Source organism: Dromaius novaehollandiae, chromosome 9 (genome assembly GCF_036370855.1).
Source record: "Dromaius novaehollandiae isolate bDroNov1 chromosome 9, bDroNov1.hap1, whole genome shotgun sequence".
NCBI classification, from domain to species: Eukaryota; Metazoa; Chordata; class Aves; order Casuariiformes; family Dromaiidae; genus Dromaius; species Dromaius novaehollandiae.
In genome coordinates, this window is record NC_088106.1 from 20,283,948 (window position 1) to 20,305,456 (window position 21,509).

At 39.7% G+C, this 21,509-nt stretch overlaps 1 protein-coding gene across 7 annotated transcripts in view; it reads right to left on the reverse strand.

Moving 5' to 3' along the window:
- AGFG1 (ArfGAP with FG repeats 1) overlaps window positions 1–6,697 on the reverse strand; it is a 37,230-nt gene extending 30,533 nt beyond the window's left edge. For 3 of the 7 annotated variants that reach the window (XM_064516891.1, XM_064516886.1, XM_064516887.1), the window contains exon 1: window positions 6,170–6,697. In XM_064516891.1, the coding sequence (XP_064372961.1) occupies window positions 6,170–6,336 (167 nt within the window). In that variant the 5' untranslated portion in view covers window positions 6,337–6,697. The remainder of the gene's footprint in view (window positions 1–6,169) is intronic. The other 4 variants (XM_064516892.1, XM_064516885.1, XM_064516890.1 and 1 more) reach the window with 2 other exon arrangements.
- Between the last annotated feature and the right edge of the window lie 14,812 nt (window positions 6,698–21,509).

Consider the following 21,509-nt stretch of genomic DNA (forward strand, 5'->3'; position numbering starts at 1 on the left):
ACACAGGAGTGTCAGGTATCTCACATGATGAGAAAGAGTGTGTAGTCCCACTAGTGATCCAGGAGACTCACTCTCCTGAAAGAGAGGAAATTTTCAGCATGACTAATGCTCAGAACTGCAAAGTTAGCAACCAAGCTGCAGTACCGTATATATGAGTATTTATTTTTTAAATGTTTAAGATGGCAAAGAGGAAAAAAGCCCCTTACAGAAAAGCAGACTAAGTCAGACTGGAGCAGAGTACAAGATCAGATGCCGCATTACACAGCATACAAATACAACCCAAAAGACATGCACAAAGTTCCTTAGCTAGACAACTGTACTTAGATTCTACCATCAGGAACAGTTTTAAAACAAACAACACACAAACACACACACCCCTCTTTTTATGATTCTGACCTAGCATCAGACACTTTCAATCACATTATCCCCACAAACCGAGTAGAATCTCCCCAAGACAGAACAGTTGTGGGATTTATGAAGCAGAACTCAAGAATCAAACCTAAGTACTAAAGCTACTCTTACTTTAAAATTCTCTGATATTTTACCCTTCCTTACCTACAGAAAATACTTATGACTCAAATGATTCACAAACAACTCATCTGCATATGGGGGAAGCTTACTGGTAGACAGCCAAGGACAGCTATCCCTTATGAGCAGATAAACCTTCCTTTCCCACAGGAAAAACATATCTTAACTCCTCCATTGTTTCCTCTCATCTATCTGTCAGGTGCTTCACACACTGCTAGTGCTTTACAGTCTACCCTATCAAGGCAGCAATGGATAATTCCTTAGTCACTTATCAATAATGCCCAAATTTTAACGTGGCACGTACTCCTCACTAGCAGGCAGTCACTTCCTTCTCACAAGGCTGCACGGACACCAGTAGCGAACATTTGCGACCTGTGCACATACAGCGGTACCAATGCCTCCTGCCTCTGCAACAGAGCTGCTGGGGAGGCCAGCAGCAACACAGCACTAACCCGAAATGCAGCCCTCTCCCCAGTCAGACTACTCTGCCAGCCCGCACTTGCCCGGCAGACCATCGCTCGAATACTCCACGCTTAGATCCCACTCATGTATGCAAACTTCTTTATATGTAGCAATTGTTATTCCAGGGGAACTGCACTGTGGCCAAAACTTTCAGCTATGAGACTGTCCTCCACTGGACTGCTCCATGCTGCCAGGGGTGCAGCCTATAACGTGGAAAGCTAATAGAAAGCATCAGAATAACTACTCTAGTTAAAACCCAGCGCTTTTACAAACAAAGCAAGCTCTAAAACCCACTGACATGAGATTCTGAAGTCTGGTCACTTAAACATTAACATTCAAAACACTAGCAATGAGCACGGAACACTTGTTATTAGTGTAATTTAACAGCAAATTATGGCTGAACTTGTGACTGCTGGCAGAGAGAAGAACAGTCATTCCCATGTTCACCTCAAACGAGTGTTAGCAAAGTTTCAGAGAACACTGGCCAGGGATGGGAGGAGGAGGAGAGAATAAAACAAGCAGCTTTTGTTGGGATGAAGGGTCATTTCCATGAGAGAGGAGGTGATTCAACACCCTAATGTTACCCTGTATCAGATTCCAATATGATCTCAAGCCTAAACTAGCAAAATCTGATCTGCCAAGCAGCAGGAAGTTGGTGAGGCAAGTCAAATCCCAAGCCATTAGAGAGCACCCCACATCTCCAAGTGTCTGGAAAAGGGTTTTTTTTTTAAAAAAAAAACACCATTGTCACAGTATTCATTTTTGTTTCTATGCTATTGTTATTACAAGAAAGAAAGTGTAAGCAGTGGACTGGTGATTCCTGATACTTGCAGACTTCCCTGGAGACCCTCTACCATCTCACAAATTCACTTTATTTTTAAACAGCAAAAAGCTCACATAACCTTGTCTGTGCTTCTAAATGTGTGATTTAACTTTTTTTTCCCCCTCTTAACAAAACCCTCCTTTCTCAGCTGCATAACATTCACTGAGGTATAGACACTTCCCTAGCTCTCCAGCCATGACACTAAAAACAAGAGAAATATAGCCACATAGGGAATTCCCTAATGAAAAAAGGCATACATATATGTACACATATGGAGCCATTTTCCAAACATGTTCCTAAGAAGGGAAAAAAACAACTGGAATGTCATGTCAGCACAGACTGAATTACCTTTGCTTCAATATTGTATATATACAACATTTTAATTTCTGCAATAATTTTGGGGGGAAGAGACAATAATTTGCCATTACATAAAGATATATCTTTTTACATTTGTTACTGGTATCTGCCATCAAACATTCCAACTTGGCTGACACAGAATTCCCTTACCCAGGAAACGCAGTTACAGAATAGTCTAAATTGTCTTTGTTGCTCCTTACTGACACAAGCCAGTAGCACAAACATCTGAATGAGATACTTCCTTAGAAACTTGGGGGGGGGGGGGAAGAGAAGGGGACAAATTATCACATCAGATTATATTTGGTTTAACCCTGCCTGTCTTCTTTTTTTCTTAAAAAAAGTTTCTAGTAGTATGAAACTTACAGATGTGGAGTCTTTCAGTCAAACAGAAATTTGTCTACTCAAGAATCTTAAAACATGTTAATGTAGGAAAGCTGGGAGCAGACTGATGAGAAGAGCTAGAGAAATACTTGAAAGTAAAGATATGCACAGATAGCTGAGAAGCAAGGCAAAGAGACACTTGATAAAACAAAGGGAAGGATGTCACTGACAGGATACACAGTAATATCCAAAAATACACTAGACATGGCTACCAACACAATCCTTTGGTTCAAAGGATTTCCCCCAAACCAAAAGAACTGTTCTGCCAAAACAGAACTGGAAACACTCCTCTAGATACAGTTTTGCTATGATAAGAAGTAGCCTTTTGCATTACAGTAATCTTTGACCTAATAATGTGGCTATTGCAGGCTATCCCCTCCCACTCTTAGGAAAAAATGAGTATGTATTTCTACATAGGCTTACATTCTTGCCCAACACCAGAAAGCAGAATTATGCGCAGCATGTATGATGCTTTCTTTCCGCATCAGAGGAATTTAAGCATAGAGGACAAGTAAAGGTATTTTAAGATGAAGCCACCATCCACATACTTTCTTCTACTTGCTCCATTTTACACAGCCCAACTTTTCCTCTGTTAAACCCAACCTGATGAGAGAATTTAAACCCTACGTATCATGGAAAAGGGACCTCCTATGTTATTCATACTTTTAACTTAACAAGACACAGCTTTAATATTAAAGTCAGAAACAGAATTTTCATAACAAAGTCACCATTTTTCCTCATTGTTTTTAGCAGCACTTCAACAAGCTAATCAGTCTATTCGGAAGCAGCTGAGGAAAAAAGGGTCATTTTTTAAACTAAATCTAGCAATATTTAGTGTTGCCATCTTTCTATACACATAAAATCCTTGGTGGAAACTAATGATGGAGTGCGAATGAAGGGGTTTTTTTGTTTGTTTGAATAAATTGTCCTTGCCAAGATGATGAAAAAATACTCCAGAAAAACTGCAAAAAACTACCAGCCAGGCATCAGAGTTTGAAAGTTTGGAATTAGCTGTATCTAAAAGAGCATGCCTGTCTAAGGAGATGCTGATATTAACTACCACTTATTAGACTAATTGAGCAACCTTACTGTATTTTGCATTGAGCACTTTATACTTGAAAGAACTGGTTTACTAGACTGCAGAATTCCTGCATCAGATTAGAAAATAATTAATTAAAACAGGAAGCAATGCAAACAAGAGCTCATAGAGCATACAAACAAGATGAAGTAATAATATTATTAAAGCCTTACAGTAAAGCAAGTGTTGTGAGGTAGAATGCAAGCAGCTATTAAGAACGACAGAAGCAGCAGCACTTTTGCACTCCCTTACCACTGTGTGGTTTCTTCCCAAGTCACTTTTCTTCACTGTGGAATTCTACAGTGAAAAGCATTAACAAACAAGTTGCATGCACAACTGTTCTGACAGAAGTATCTTTGGGCTTTAGGGCTTAAAACATTAAAAATAACACTTTCTAGTTTTAAAGTAAGCATGACCTATCCGTGCACTAAGTCTCATAATTAACAGAAAAATTCCACTGGCTAGGTTATTGGGTGTTAACCATTATATGTGATCTTGCATGCACAACTTATGAAAGCATTTGCAAGTCAGCATGAAGGAGAACAAGCATAAACGTATTTCAGAACAAAACTTTAAGGAGTCCTTTCAATGGCTCTTTACTCCAGCTCTAAGTGTAGGTGTCATTAGCTGTAACAACTAGAAGTGTTGTTTGTGGTTTCTTTTTTTAATAGCCACACAAAACCACTGCATATTTAGAATAAGATAGCTATTTACATTTTACAATACTGAGGCATTGACAACTCTTTCAGAAGACTGCTTGCTCTCTTTAAGCATGGTAACCCCTAAAGGATGGCCAACTTAACAGCAAATGACAGCTGTCCCCTGCTTACTGGTTAATTCACTGCAAGTACATACTTTATACTACCATAAATTGGACTGGAGACTTTAATTGAGCAAACATATTGGCCAAGAGATAAAGTGAACAAGTTCTCTCAAACCCATGCTAAATGTCTCAACAAAACTCATGATATAGTTGTCTATTAAGATTATGAAGCCTGAAAATAAAAGAAAGTATTCTCATTGGGTAAGTTTTGTCATGTAAGCTGTCAGTTTAACCAGTAGGAACATGTGCAACCATTAAATGAGCCCTGTGCAGTAGCTTAAAATAGTTTCACATGCCAGCACAAATAACAGTTTGCTAACAGAACAAACAATAGCCAGAGCTGGCTGATTAACTACGATGTACATGTCAAAAACTAAACTCTCTTTTCATTCCACAACCTGAATATAGTTTTTATACTTGCATCAAGCTCATTCAGAAGTCTACACAAAATGTAACTGGGGGGGGGGGGGGGGAAAGGGGAGAAAAAGAACAAGACTAATTACAAGTCTACTAGCATAAAAGGCAGCTTGTTCCATGTAAATTCAGCACAGAACTAACATGTTTGCTTTGTTCTGAATCCCTACATAATTGGCAACTTTGTTCTAAAAAAGCAGACCTTACTTGGTAGACATCTGCGGGGTACTTATTCAGTGCATCTTAGTAAGGGGCTAGAAATTAGCTCTTTAAGCTCACAAATGCTTTTCATGAACTCAAACCCTTACAAACACAAATCTAAATTATCTGACACATTATTTATTACCTACTTTGCCTGCATCTTTGATTTTTCTCCATTCCACAAGCACAATCCCACAGGAAAGTAAACAAGCAAACAGATTTAGCTATGCAAACAGTATCACTTGAAGATGGTGGAATTTTTCTCCAAGTTATGTATGCACAACTGATACCCTGAAGGAATAATCTGAAATTCAGAACTGAGTGATCTCAACTGTTTTAGTTTTATACAGACTAGTTCAGCAGAAGGGTGGAAGAGGGAGGAGTAGGGGAGGCCCATGCAGGAATGAGGAACAGGAAAAATGCAAGCCAGTCTATCAGAGCCAATCCCTTTTTAAAGATAATGTATAATTTTGCAGGAAATAATAAATGCAAAGGGAAAAAATACTATGAAATTTTCTAGTCAAGCATACTAAACAGCCTAAAGCTAGAGATTATAGCCTGAGCCAGAGTTTATAGAGTTGTTTCACAAACTACTACCAAGCCTAATCTGATACTTGAAAAGCTACATTGGTGATCTTAGCATTACAGAGAACTTTTTTTTCTTTAAATACAGGAAACCCGCAATATTCAGTACAGCGTTAGCCTCCCCATGCCTTCGAGACGGTCAGGAGAGCGAGCTGTTGGGCCATGTGCTCCCTCTTTTCCCAAAAGGATTCGCCAAATGCCGATTAAACTGCGCCTCCAGCGATTTCTGTTGCTGGTGTCCGAAGGGAGGGAAACAGCAAAACCCTAGAAACGGTGCCGTGCCCCCCCCACCCCCTGCCGCCGTGCGGGCCGCAGGGGACGGGCGCAGGGAGACCCCTCCGCGGCGGCCCCGGGGCTCCCCGGCGCGGCCCCGGGGCGGGCAGGGGCGAGCGGCGGCGAGGCGTTACCCGCGCGCCGCGGCCTCCCGGGACGCGCTGCCGGCGGCGAGGCCGGAGTCCGGCGCGGCCGCCGCCCGCCCGCGCGGCGGGATGGAGCCCGGCGCGGCCGCCGCACTCACAGGATGCCGGAGCAGGAGGTGCACACGAAGCTGCCCACCGTCATGTCGGTGTAGGTGGGGCCGCGCTGGTCGCAGTCGAAGCACTTGCGGTTGGGCGGGAGGCTGCTCATCTCCCGCAGCAGCTTCAGGTGCTTCTCCTCCTGCTTCCGCTTGGCGCTCGCGGCCATGGCGCCGCCGGCGAGGGGACGGCACGGCACGGCGCCGGGCCCCGCTCACACCCCGGCGGCGGCGGCGCTCCGCGGCCCGGCCGGCGGCGGCCGGGAGGGAGGGAGGGAGGAGCGGGGCGGGGAAGGCAGCCGGCGCCCGCCGAGGCGCCGCTCGCGCCGGCCGGCCGGCGGCAGCGCGGGGGCGGGCCGAGGAGGAGGAGGCCGGCGGCGGCGGCGCCAGGCCCGGGGCGGCTGAATGACGAGCCCGGGCGGAACCTGCGCGACACCTTTACGGGATCAGACGAGGAGATGGCGGCGGAGCGGCGGCGCTCCGCGCGCGCCCCGGCGACGGCAGCTCCCCCTGCCGAGCGGGAGGACGCACGCGCCCGCCCCTCCCCCCGCCGCGGCGGCTACCTGGCGTGACCCGGCGGGGGCGGGGCGGGGGCGGGGCCGCGCCGGCTGCGACCGCGGGGCGGGGGAACGGGGGGGTCTCGCGCCGGGGACCTGGGGGTGCGGCCCGGGGGAGAGGAGGGGAGGGGAGGTCCTCGCCCCGCCCCCTTCGCCCCGTCGGGGCGCGCGAGTCGCGGCCGTTGCGGGGCGCCGGCCGGCAGGCGGGAAAAGCGGTGGGCGCTGCCTCGACGGCTGGGGCGAGCGCCGTGTGGGTTGCTCCCTGCGGACGGGCTCAGCGGTAGTGCGCTTTGCAGGCGGCCGTTGGGCGTGTGAGGAGAATGTTGTTAGGGGTCTCCGTCTCTTTTTTGTCACTGAGGTCAAAGCTACACAGCCTCCCCGGTGAACGTGGCAGTTCGTGCCCGCCCGCATGCTTGTCTCACCCGAGGGAAGAAAATGGAGCCGACAGTCCACATCGCTGGTGGTATCCTCGAGGAGCCCCCGGCTCTGCCGCGGATCTGCCACTAAACTGCAGAAAATGCCTTTGTTATTTAGCAAGGTGCGGGGTCTAAAAGAATGTTTTTCGACAGTGCAGACTATTTTAAATAAAGAATTATTGAACATTATTTTTGGTGATATAATTTGCAAAACTGCCTAGCAACACCATGTGATTAACATCTTTTACGATTTAATGATCTGCCTATACAGTATATTTAGGGTCATGTTTTGCATCGCTGACGTCAGTACATATTTCAGCATTGGCTTTTGTAGGAGCCAGATCTGATCCACAGGGTTTTCCTCATAGTTTTATTTAAAAAAATCTAGGACTAGGTGTTCAGCATCAGTAATTTGGCATTCCTCCACTGATTTCTCTGGAAGTGGAAGTTTACATCAGCTGATCAACCAACTGTAAAGCCAGGGTATAATGCACTCATCTCTAATATTTTTAATACAGGTGTCAAGAGTTTTCATAGTGAAAAATAAACATCATTATATCATTAAATGATCACAAATGCATAAGTGGGATTCTTAAAAGCAAACATGAGATATTTCCAGCCTTACAAGGAGCAAATTCTCACTTTAATTTTTCACTTCTCTCTGAAATGCTATTATTCATGTTATTCAGAAGTTTTCTTTTTTTGCCTTCTATTAAACATGCTAGCCTTGGAGATTGTCACTTTGTGTATGAGCAGATGACCTAAATTTAAAAAAGTTTAAAGGATAAAAAACTTTTTTCTTGAAAAATACTTTGGAGAGCACTGATTGGCTAGAGCATCTGCTGTAGCACATAGAAGCTAAATACAACTTCGATTTTGTTTCAACCATAGTCAGAAGTGCTTTATAGCTGAAATGGGAATATCCAACTTTGTCTCATGAATATATTTGCATGAATATAAAGAGTTGTTAATAAAAATATTGTTGTTATTGAAGTTGTCATTGACATTAAAATGTAGGATTGAGATGACAGGAAAAATCCTAGTACCATTTCAGTCGATAACAAAGTTCAGTAGGAATCTCCCTACTCTCATAGTACAGTAGATCAGGCTCTAATTTGTTTCATGAACACAGCTATGACATTGTTCATAGTCAGTACCAAGATGGACTTGCACTAGTAGACAAATTCCTTTTTTAGCATTCATTTGTTTTAGGAATCACATTGTAAAAATATTGGCCCTTTCCATTGTATGTTTTGCAATGAAAATTTACACCAGGAAATTACCTAATATGATTTCCCAGGGTTAAGGGGATATACCCTTTCACAAATATCCATAAGATCTATGGGATTTGTATTATTACAGAGAGTGTGAGCACATTTGCTCCAAATCTTGGGTTTCTACATCTAAATCATACCATCTTGTTTTCCATAGGAATAGGTACTCGAGAAATACAAGTACCTAAGTATGAATTTATGTGTTATATTTCAGATACATATAGGTCTGAAAACTGGCTTTGGAGGTTGACATACCATATTTAAGTACTGTCGCACGTTATTTCAAGCCCTGTTTCACCTCCCCAGAAACAACAGTGTAACCCTTGCTGTTCTTCCACTCTCCCCTTTTCTATTTTTTGTTGCTCTCATTTGTAACTCACTGCTACCGTTAGTTTCCTCAAAGCAAACAGCTTGCTTTTTCTTTAAATCACTAAGGACAAAAATGCACAAATAATACGCATTAATAAAAACCCTACATTGGCTTCACTCCTCAGTTTTCTTTTTCCTAATGTATTGTTCTGTTTCTCTACCTTAGAACCTAAATTTCTATTCCTACAGCCTCTCTGTCCAAATTTATTCTTCGTTCTCTCCTCCTAATGATCAGATTTATGCTTTTGTGATCGGAAATATACTGGCCAGCTGTTTATTCCGAAAGTGCTTAATCTCAGCTGCACCTGCTACAGCTTTTAGCATTAATTGCTAACAATGGTTTCTTATTCTTGCAACATTTTTACATAAAAACAAAACAAACAAAACTTAAAAGCTCAGTCATGGGCAATTATTTCCGAAGGCATGACTTAAGTAAGCCCTTAAATATGGGATAATAGGGATATAAATTATAATTTACAAGCACGTAGTCTAAGGAAATTATTGTCAGGACCAAAAGAAACAAGTGTCTAAGAATGTACATTTGGGAGATGAATAAGACAGCCTCTGTTTGTCGCTAGGATTGAGGTCAATAATATCCATTTTAAAGCAATTAACCCAGCAGGCTAAGTGACGTGAAAATGATCATGCTGAAAGACTAATGGGCTATTAAACCATCTTGCTTCTCTACTGATGGGCATACAAAATTAATCCTGGGATTAGGTATTATAGGATCTGTGGTAAACTGCTACTGCAAGATTTGTATATGAAAGATTTTCTGAAAATACTAACAAAAGATCATGGCAAGTCTATCTGATAGGAATATTCACTGATATGCGCTATTAAAGATTCAGTCAACTGAGCATAAATTAATGTGTCTTTGCCTGGCCTTATTTGAGCAATATCTTGTTGTTAATAAATAGATACATTTTAGTAAAAGATCAACATAAGAGAAAGTATAGTAACATTTATACAAATCATTAATTGTTGACAATTATTTAAATCAAGAAAATTTAACTGTGGGAAACAGTCAAACAAATATGATTGAATTACAAAATTGTGCTTATTTGAGATGCCATTTCCCTTTGACATTTCCCATCCACTGCTGTGACATTAACATAACAGAAAATGTAAATGATTCATAACCCTGCCTTTATCCATAAAAGCTGCTTGTAGGAAACGGACTTCACAATAAAAAGAATGGCACTATCACTTTAGCTTGTTTGTTTTTCTGTAATGCACAAGTTAGTGGTCTTTAACTTTGCTGAGCATCATGTTGTGGCAGTGTAACATATACCTAATTCCTTTTGAGTAATGTAGTCAAATGTGAAGTGATTTTCAGCCATCACAGCAATGAAAGTCAGAGGGTCAAAGCAGAAGTGCTGGTTCTGAGGATGACGTGGAGGAAGGTGAAGGTATGGGCTGAGAGACATACAATCAAGAGACAGCAGAAGAGTGGGAACTATCAAAAAGAACGGAAAAATGTGGACAGCAATAGCAGTTCTTTCTTAATCTCTTTTCTCAGCAGTTTATGACCTACTGGACTGTATTTTTATAATTACAATAGCTTTTACAGGTTTTAAGTGAGATGGATTCAAGCTGTGTGGAGCCAGGTATTAGGCATTAAGAGCAAGACACATACTCTTCTTTTTGTGAAATAAACTAGAATTTTCCTACTAATCTGAACAAACCAGACTAGTTTTAAGAAGAGGATCATAAAGATGTAGAATGCCTTTTCAAAGTTAACACAACAGATTAGCATCAGAGGTGCTAAAAAAAACTTCAAGTCTCTTTGTTCTTAACTTGATGTTCTACTCTTGGTGATAAGTCCAAAGAATGAAGGAAGCATTATAAATAATAATTTAGATGAGCTTCTTGCAGTCAGTAACTTTTCTAAATTATTTTTTCTAAATTGTTTGATTGAAATATTTGAACTGAAATGAAGTGGTTGCATCCTTATGTTCGAGGTGTTAAAAACCTGGTTCCTTTTGCCTGAGCTAAATCTATTACTATTTAATTCAGTTGAATCTAATTGCAGCTTTGCAATGGGAAAGGCTGAGATTTCCCCGCAGTAGTTACCCTGTGCATCTCTCTCTTTTTCTCTACATTTTCTCAAATTATCTAAACTAACTTCTAACATCTGTCTCATGGAAGCACTCTCCTTATGCTTTCTTCATCTTCTGCTTTTGTTTTCTTCTGATAAAATCAAAAAATATACATCCATCAACAAAGACATTAATCCTGTTACTGAACTTTAGCTGTTTAGGAGGTCATTCAGAAGAGTAAGTAGCTTCTCTTTTATTTAAATTGTGTTCATAGTTGTTAATTAAACATTATGCTCTCCTGGCTGGACTAGAACTACCAGAGGACCTTTTGGGTCTGTCCTGCTAAGTTTTCAACTGCTCTACTGTCTGAAGATGTACAAGTTCCTTCAGGTGCTGTGACTACTGAAGAACAGATTTGGTATTTGGCGGGGGGAGGGGACAGGGGAGGTTCTGAGTGTCACAGCGAATAGTGTAACATAGTCTAGTTCAACAGGAGGCTTTTGTTATCCAGGGAGGCTATTTCAGCAGACTGTCACGTTCCAAAGTTACAGATTCTTTTTTCATTTTTAAATTTTAGTAAGAAAATTTGATGGCTCAGGAGCATCCTTCTCTTCCTCTTTACTAGCTTGGTCAGCAATGTTGAAAGGTTATCAATATTTCAACGTTGTCTCTTTATTTGACACAGTTCTTGAAATTCCATCATGCCTTAGGTGTACCAGATCATATTCCAGTTCGTAATCACAGACTAGGTAGTGGAAAGAACATGCCTATATACAGTTGCAGTGAAGGCAAAACATCTGTCATAGGAATGTCTTGTACTTCAGGTGTTTGTATTTTGTTTTTCAGTTCATCCTTACAGTACTATTTCCTTATTCTAGGGTATGTGCCAATGCTTCTATTAATGCTTTTTAAATTGTCTTATTTTATCATTATTCTGCAGGTTCCTGTAGCTGAATGATGCTTTATAAACTATACCACACATCACAGGGCTTTTTGTGAAATCGTTGTTTCATGCTGCCCTTCAGAAGAACATGCTAGAGGAAAGTGAAACCCTTTACACTGAAAGGACAGTAAATTCACATTCACTTCTAAATGGAGCAATACCAAAAAATGGGGAGCCATATCATATTTTATGCTTACTGGAACTGCTCGTGGGAACGTTACCAATACACAAGGCAGTCTAGGGCCTGTCGGTAGATGGAAGAGGTTGAGGAATGGATAGCAACCGATATGACCTAAAGCAAGGAAGCAGCAAACAAATGACCTTAGGAGACAAAGAAGATTGGAAGATTTTAGAGATGGAGGGCAGTTTAAGGCATCCACTCTATCTGACATCTGGTTCTAAATTAGAAGGGGAAGAGACAGAATCTGAATAGGTATCTAATCCACCAAAAAAATATTTACTATTTAACTACATTAGATATTAAGCTGGGAGATGCTCTCCCAGTTCTCTGGATAGGAATAACTCAATTTTCACATTAATGTTTCTCTAATAACTTATTTCTTGAGCTATGAATGAGATTTGTATTCAAGTCTGTTGCTTTGGTACCTTTTCTACTTGATAATGAGCATTTCCTGTCTGTTTTCTGTAAAATTCCCATAGGAATGAAGAAAGGCCCTTGCTCCTCTCCAATAATGAATCTAAATTATTGATTAGTCAGTCTAATTTATGGAAACTACTATCAGTTAGTGCTATCTTAGAGCTGCCTCAGATTTGATGAGGAGAATTATGGGTAATTTGACAAGCATCTTCACTGAGGAAAATGCAATGTTAGAATAGACAGGGGAAGTAATATTTTTAACCAATGTACTTTTTGCCCTTGCTTTTCAAAATTGACATATTATTCTTCAGCCCGCCCTAAAATTCTAATCTTTTTAATAAATATCACTTGAATGCTGTCTTGGGGAACTATGGAGTAGAATTAATTGTTGTGAGCAGACATACTGTGGTCCTCATGGTAACCCCTAAGTAGCAACTGGAGTCTACACACAGAAAATAGGTCCAAAATTTTTTTACTCCAAGTCTTCTATTACCACAAGAATGTTGGTAGTTGAAGTCAAAAGAAAGCAGACTACAAAGTCACCCTCAATATCTAAAAAAACGTAAAAGCTTAAAAAATGAGCTCAGTCTAAAATACCGAGACAAGCCACCAAATACCTGTGGTGCCCTCTTGTTATCTAGAACACTAAGATGGTAAATAACTGGCTCCTCCAATGTAATAGTGCTTTTACCTTGCTTGATAAACAGTCTTGTACACTACAGGGAACAAATCAATGAACATATAAACATCAGTATAACAAAAATCATGGAAACATCCATTTAGATTTGAAGTGGGTTGAAAAAGAATAGTATCTCAGCGTACAGGTAATGGGGATAGACCTAACAGTACAGGAAAATTTGGGAAACAGAGCTTTCAGATGTCAGATACTTGAATAGAAGAATGAAAGAAAATAAGCTATGTAATGTGCATATGGGAAAACAAAGTTCTTCAGTCACAGTTTCTAAAAGAAGGTATTTTAGAGTTGTTTGACAAAAGGAAACCTGATCCCTCAAAGCAAATCTAATGTTTCTCATTACTGTAATTTTCAAGATTGGAGGTACTGTCATCAAGATTTTTGCAAGAATCCCCAAGAATTTATCATGTCCAAACTGCCTTTCCATTGTTCAAGGAGCAGAAGACAGAAGGGCGTTGTGACTGGCAGTACTAACAGGTTAAAAGTAAGAGAGCACTAATGAGCTGCAAAACAAACCAAAAAAAAAAAAAAAAAAGAAAGAAAGGAAAAAACCCTAGAGAACATCGTAAAGGTTAATGTAGTTGCTGTGAATAGATACAGATAATCCTTGGTAGCTGCAAATATCCCCTTAAGAGAGGTTCTCATACAGGAGAAACCTAATCTCAATCCATACATGGGGGAAAATACTGTTAAAACTAGTAATATTTTAGCACTCTCTCTCTCCATGCCGTTTGGCTTGGAAATAAAAGGACCAACCCCCACATTTGCTTGCTGTTTAGAAATAATTAATTTCATATGAGAAGTAAGGCTCATGACGTTTAGGCCTCTCTATACATTCTGCTGTACAGCAAGAGCACGTTTCAGTTTCTCTCCTTGAACCGGCCGTTTCCAATACTGCAAGTCACAGCAGTAGAAACAAACAGCTTTAAAGGATTTAAGATTTCTTCCAAGAATTTCTTCTCTTGTGAAGAGGCAATGACAGGCAGGCATGCCTCTCTGAAACAATGTATATGAAGTTCAATTAAAAATGCAGATTTTGAAAGTATTTGCCAATCAGAAAAACTTGTTAAACCAAAAGGAAAAAGATAAATGCTCTCTCAGCACATGACTTAACTGAAAGAGACTTGACATGGAGAAGAAGCCTTTTTATGACTTGACAGGAATATTTAATGCTTACCTGTTTTAATTAAGTAAATTAATGAAATAAAAAATACAAAGTGAACAATTAAGGCATGGCTGGCATAGTATTAGTAATATTCCACTGAAAAGCACTTCATGTGTTTTGGGAACTGGGACAGAGTAAGCGGTCGGAACATTATCGCCACCTGACTACAGCATGACCTTGGGTTTGGTTTGGTTTGGTTTGTTTGTGGACAAGGAGTTGATGGAAGAGAATGAGCAAATACACTGAAACAGCAAAGTGACTGAAAACTTTGGCGTAATGCCCATTTAGAGCAATACCTTCTGTATTAAAGAGCAGAGTTGTACTGACACAGACACAGGAATTCAAGAACCACTCTCCAAAGTAGAAGAGATTTTTAAGCAAATGAATGAAACTAAAGTAAATTCCTCCAGGATACCATGGATGAGGAAAATGGGCAGGAAATAGGAACCTGACAGCAAATAAATCATCCAGAAGTATGGAGACAATAGTCTTTTCAACGCTATCAGCCAAATGTAGTAGTTCTTACAATTTAGGACTTTTAGTCAAGTCCCTTGTAATTGCGTTAGTAAAATTCCCTGAGAGCTCTCTAAGTTTATGCTGACTTTTCTAAAGACTTTCCTAAATTATTGAGCTCCACTCGATAAGGACATAGGGTTTTTTTTTTTCATCCTGCTTGTCTATGTGAGGGTTATTTTTTCCAGGCTTCACTACTTAGGGTCCAGCTTTCCAGTTTTTCAGGTTCAAAGTATTCATGGCCAGTTTATAAATTTTCTTCTGATGCCAGCATTATCCTTCAGCTTAAATTATCCCTCCCTTGCCAGCATTATCCTTCAGCTTAAATTATCCCTCCCTGCGTGTATGTTTTTTGCACACAGATAACAGCCTAACTGAACTGCACACACGCAGGCAAAAGATACAGTCTGTGCGTACTCTGGGCCGATAAGCTGACAGTTGCAGTTCACTGCTCTGCGGTTAGCTCCAGGTGCAGGGCCCAGACCACAGAGTTGTGCAACTCCACTGGGAGTGTAATCGTTCCAAAATATAACAATTTAAGCAAAATAATGATTCACAGAGAAAGGTTTCACGGTAATTAATGAAAGGTTTCAGCTGATGCAGCTGAAAAAAATAAATACAAACTGACCTGTACGTGTTGCCAGCGTAAACTCTGGTTTTACACTCTTACTCTTTCCGTCACTGACGGAGATGACTATAGAAACTCACCTATCAAAGTGCTTAATTCTTTCTATTTCATCCACACTACAAACTGAACACCCAGCAGTGGATGCATTTTCAGAGTACTGTCTACAATTTGAGCTTTGCTCTGAAATACCACGAGCTTCCAGCCTTTGCTGAGAGCCTCTCAACACTCCTTGCACACACAGCCAGGCAGTGCCCCTCACTGCCATTGGTCCTTCCTACAGCCAGTTTCATCCCCTTCTATAATAAAGTCAAAAAAATGGTTTGTCAACACAAATTCTTTGCAATGGCATCCTCACACTGAAAGGACATAACGCTATGCATCAAAAACAAATTATGTTGAAGCACTGTTTGTAGGTTTTGGAAAGAACCTGATAAGAGTCAAAGAACCCAATAGTGAATTCTGTCACTACCAGCAAATGCCTTCTGTGATAGGGGAAATTTTTCCTCTAGAGGAAAATTTTGAGGTTCATCCTAAAATTCCATCATATTTGGGTTTTTTCCATTTTACTTAGTCCCTGATGTTTTTGATTACTAGGAGGTGTTGACTGCAGTACTCCAGTCAAGAAGTTCAAACTTGTTATTCTGAAATTGCCTGTTTTTTTCTCTCATGGGGTAATGAGATCAAGCAAATTCAATTGTGTCCCTGACTGTCTCCCAGACACGCAATCCTACCGCCAAGCTTGCAGCTGAGATTTGAAAATGACCAATTTAGAATGGACAAATACAAATTCGGCAAGAATCTTGCAAGAAATAAAGCAGGAAAGAGGTTGCCTAGCTTTGAAACTTAGCTATAGTCAAAAGTTTTGCTATTGGTCCAGATTTTCATGAACTTCAGCAACCCATCTGCTATTAATGCTGCCCACAGACCGAATCAAGAAAATCAGTCGCAAACCTCACTTTGCCATCATGCTTGGAGTCACTAAACAGAGTCTCAGCGCTGATTTTTATGGATAATTCCAAGCAATAGAGAGGAAAAAACTCTGCATTGCCAAGGGCCTTGAAGTGAAAGTATATGGATATATGCATTAAGTATATGTTCATCCCAAAGGTATTATATCCTTTTCAGTACTAGAAGCAGTAATGAATTCTTCTAAGCCCTGCATACATCAGCTAAACGTTAATATGAAAGACAGTTTTTCCTCCAAAATGCTGTCTCACTGGCCTAGGGATACAGGCTGTTGAACATGCCTGCCTGTTTGAGAACATGCTGAAATAGCATCTCATGGTATTTGGGTAGAAATGGAATATTTAATAAATATTTCCACAACCAAAAAAAAAAAAAAAGCATAAAAGCAAACCAAGTTGTACTCTGATATTATAAACAGAAAATGATACTTCACTCACACCAGGCTCTAAAACCATTAGCCCCCTAGTGATGAAAGGCAGATCAAATTATAAAAGTAGTTTTACGAAGCTCATTGTCACAGTTGTTACTTGATGCAGGAGGCCTGTGTAATGGAATAAGCAAACCTTCAGATACACAGTTTTAGATTAGGCAAGAATTTTATTCCTAATGGACCATAAATCAAGATATTTTGCAAACAATCTCATTTTGTATCATTTGAAGTTAAAGAGAATAATTTTCAGTACCATTCAACTCTCAAACTAAGCCCATTTCTTTCTAGGCTCTTTCCCTCCTTAATTCCAACATCAGAGGATGCTTATTTCTACAAATGGTTTTGTAACTTTATCATCCTAAGCGCTGGTATTTCTGCCAATAGCCTACAGAATGAAGCTGTGCCTCCTAGTCCTTTCTATTGTAATTGTCATTAATATAACTGAATTTCTTTATTGGACAAAACAGAACTTTTAGATTGTTGCCCTCTGATGGCAATCTACTACCTCGTTTCTCCTGCTTCAGTTTAAGTGATAATTATTTACCACTTCCTCAGTTTCATTAGTATTTCCTTAGTTACATAGGACTGCTTCCATAAAGAAAATACTCCACAAGAACAGACTGCAAAACCGTATCTCTGAACTGTAATTACTCTCTGTTTTTTCTCATTGGTTCAGGTCTAATGTACGACAGTGGGGTCCCACTGTTGTGCATCCTTCAGCCTTCAGGAACACCCACTGGTTTTGCTTGACCTAGACTTAATTATTTGTTTAATCTGGTAATAACTTCTGCATTACTGCACAGATACTAATTAAAACCTGGATTTGTGCTCACAAAACTGTCAGCTCAACATAGCAGTGGTCTATTATTACTTAATCGATATTATTTAAATGGTGGCATCATTCTCTGGAAGTGGGGAAATCAGTGAGAACTTCCAGGCCAGAGGTATATGGAGGATGAGGACTGAACTGCACCGAGAACTGAAATTTCAGCATTTCCTATACTATATAAAGTGAAAATTTTAAATGTGTCACCAATTCTGGAAAATAATTCTGAGAATTTGATTTTTCTCTGAATATGTTTTAGATCAAAATTTAAAAGTCATTTAAAATTAAAAAATAAAAATTAATTTTGAAAGCATCAAATCATTTTTTAAATTTTCCCAATTTTCCTCAAACAAAAATATGGTGAAACTGACATAATTTGCAATATATTTTGATTTTGATAGAGTTGCATTTTCTGCTAGAAGAAGGTTTCATTAAAGTCTTCCTGACTATACCAAGCCATATAAAAACTAGATGACCTTGTCATGCAGTAAACCTGAATCCCAGACAAGGAGATCACAGCAGAAGACCATTAGTTTGGAAAGATTAGGCTTTAAGACTCTGTCGTTGTGTATCAGAAGGCTGCTTTAGTACAGGGCTTTGATGGTCTATATTTTTTCTGTCCTCTGTCTATTCTACATTAGACACAAAATTCAGATTTATGGCAGTACCCAAACCTTCATATTCAAGAGATCAGAAAATTTGCACTTAAAGCTAAACAAAACAGTGTTAAAAACCAGAAACGCTGGAGGCTATTTGATATCAGTAACATGTAACACTATATCTTTAAAAGCCCAGTCTGTATCCCGTTACTTGTCTGTAAAACGTTTAGTACCATTTTGGCCAGTTAGGAATACCGGATCACCACCCCATCTTATCCTCATTCTCGTACTACTGTGAGAAGTCCAACTGAACCTAAAAGACATGCACATTCAAATAGCCAAGGGTAGTATTAAAACTAGGAAAGCAGTGTGCAAGGATGATTTTGTCTTAAGCCATGTGTCAAAAAATAATTTCCCACACAAGTCCAAAGTGTTTCTTTTGTGATTTCTTCCCCCTGCCCCCTTTAAGTTTTACCCAAGTACTAGCCAGAGGCTGCAGGAAGAGACAAATACACTGGCACTGGTGAATCAAAGACTTGACTTAATACTAATCTAAATATATGTGGATCATGAAACTATCGAATTTGTTGCCAGAGGTGAAGGATTTGAGCTAACTACAATGATCTCTTTGCTGATAAAACTTATATTAAAGGGTGTTAAGAGCTTCCTTTGAAGTCAGATATCAAAATGTTTTACAAATTTTTTTTTGCGAGTACTTGAGTTGCCAGGGTTAGGCATGCTACATAAAAACTGGCCATGTCATTCAGATTTTGCTTGAGAATACTACTTTTTAGCATACACACATACCTACTGATGTGATTAATTTTTGTTGCCAATATAAATTACCAAAATTAAGTACTTTAACCCCAAATCATGCCTTCAGCAAAAAGAATACTAAACTACACGTCAGGTAATCATTAATCTAAAATAAGTTACTCAAGTTATCGTTAAAATAAATGTGGCTCTGATTTGTATAAGCATCCCAGTCTAATTATGGGAAAAGATAGGACTACAGAGCTAGGGAGAAGGCCTACAAGGGAGTTACCAAGCATCTCCAAAACTGTGCATGAAATTCAGTCTCACTGGAACTAAATGCAAAATTCTCCCAACTTCAACAAAATCAAGACTTTGTTCAGATAAAGAACCCTGACATAAGAACAAGAGAGCACAACCAGTAACAGAGGTAGGGCATAATTTTTAATTTCCGTACCAGAACTGTGAGGTTCTGCAATGGAGTTGCAGTTGCACCAGTGACCTAACTGCTTTTAATCTAGAGGTCAGTTTGTTTAGGAAAAGGGTCATACGCCACAGTGAAATGTCACAATAGTGACGGACTGTCTCGATGACTCAGGAGGTCCCTTTTAGTCCTCCAACAGCCCCATTCTAGTAACACAGATAACGTATTTGAACACAAAGATAGAAGTTCAGTGACCAAGAAAGAGCAGTCACAAGCATAACTGCCATAGGCTGGCAGAAACACGGTATTTACTACGTAAAAGTAGAAAGGAACGACAGTATGTGCTACTTTCTCCCTAGAGCTACCTCTTTGCCATGGGAGACCAGTCCCTGCTCCCAGGCAGGGGGGAAGAGCTGTGCTGCAGCACGGCCCTGCGAGCTCGAGGGCATCCAGCAGCCATCCACGTTCCCACCACGCGACTTTGCACCATGACGGGTGGCTATTTACTGAACAATTGGTGACCATTTTATTTCCCTAATTTATCAACAATTTTTTAGACAAATCAAAATGGTAAACAGACAAAAAACCCACCACCATTAGATCAGTGAAATCAATCTGAAAAGCAATCTGCCCTGGGATGTTTACTTCTCTACAGTAAATGCATCTCTAATATTAAACTTCAAAGCCTGGATACACTTTAGAAGAGAAACTGCATAGTTTGAGCCTCTTTAAAGTTTACCACAACACTTGGTAAGAGTTGAGGACAAAAAGTAGGGCTCTTCTACCGTTTCTGTACTACATTATCATCAAAAAAAAAAAAAAAAAAAAAAAAGACAACACGTCTTTTGATGTTTTGGTTTCACAGCTTTTTATAGCAACATGACAGGACAGCAGCTTATTTAAATTTTCCATTTATCACAGAAAAGCAAGAATGTTTGGTAAAAGAAATTTCAATAGAAATTTTAGGTTTTCACTGACAATTCTAAATTTCAAACTTAGGAGGAGAGAAGAATAAAGTGACCATATATTAATCTACTGCCTTTCTTTAAGTCACAGCAACAATAAACACAAGAATTACTTCTGGATTTTTTAGAGAAGGTCCCCATAACAGCAACACATCTGGTTATTGTAACCAGAAGCTGCAATTGAAAGCAAGGATATATACAGAGCAGAGGTTATGTTACTAATCAGTTAAGACACAGCAGCAAAAGCACCTACTGAGAACAGAAGTAAACTAATAAAAGTGCATGCAATCACATCAAGAAGTTTTTTTCTTCTCATTGCTTAGTTGGGACAAACAGTAGCACTCTCACCTTTCTTAAAATAAAGTCAGTTTTAAAACTCTTTCAAGAAAAAGACAAGGGATCTATATAATAGTGACAAACTACCATGGAATGTCATGAAAAAAAATTCTAGTGGAAGGAAAGCAGTCATTTTATCAGACTTTGTAGATTCTGATTTCTGTATACCTAAGCAATTTCTTAAAGTCGCTTAGATGTTAGTTATGGCTCATGACTTAGAAAAAAAAAAAAACTAATTTGAAGCATGTAAATGATTCCACTAGTACAATGATAAGTCCTTGAATACATGCTTAGGTGCCAGACATTAAAGCATAGATACTATAGCAAATGCTTTTCTAACCTTTTGAAACTTGAAAAATAGGATATAGCCTTAAAAATACTGCATCTTTCCACTCACATCAATCCTTTCCATGTCCCTGAACTGTCTTACCCTTTGAATTCAAAACATTCCACATATAGATTACATGATAAAATCAATTTATCTTGCATTATTCAATTCCCTTCCAGCACTCTATTCAGTAATCCACTTCTAGGACTTATCCCCATATGCCAAACTATGAAGCCACAGTAAGCAGATGTTATTTAAGGTAAATTTCTAGAAAATTGCTTTTTTTCCCCCTCTCTCTCTTAAAATATGTATATACAAAGTAGTAGGTAGATCAAATTTTGGATGTAAAAAACCTCACTACTGTCCTTTTAACATAGATAAAGGTATGAGAAGTACCTTATCTGAAAACTAAAAATAGGATGAGTAATTCCTATCCTTTTTTGAGATTCTGCTATTATTCCCCTGGAATATAGTAAACTTGTTGGCCTTGCTCAGGCAAGTGATACTAGATTACCTA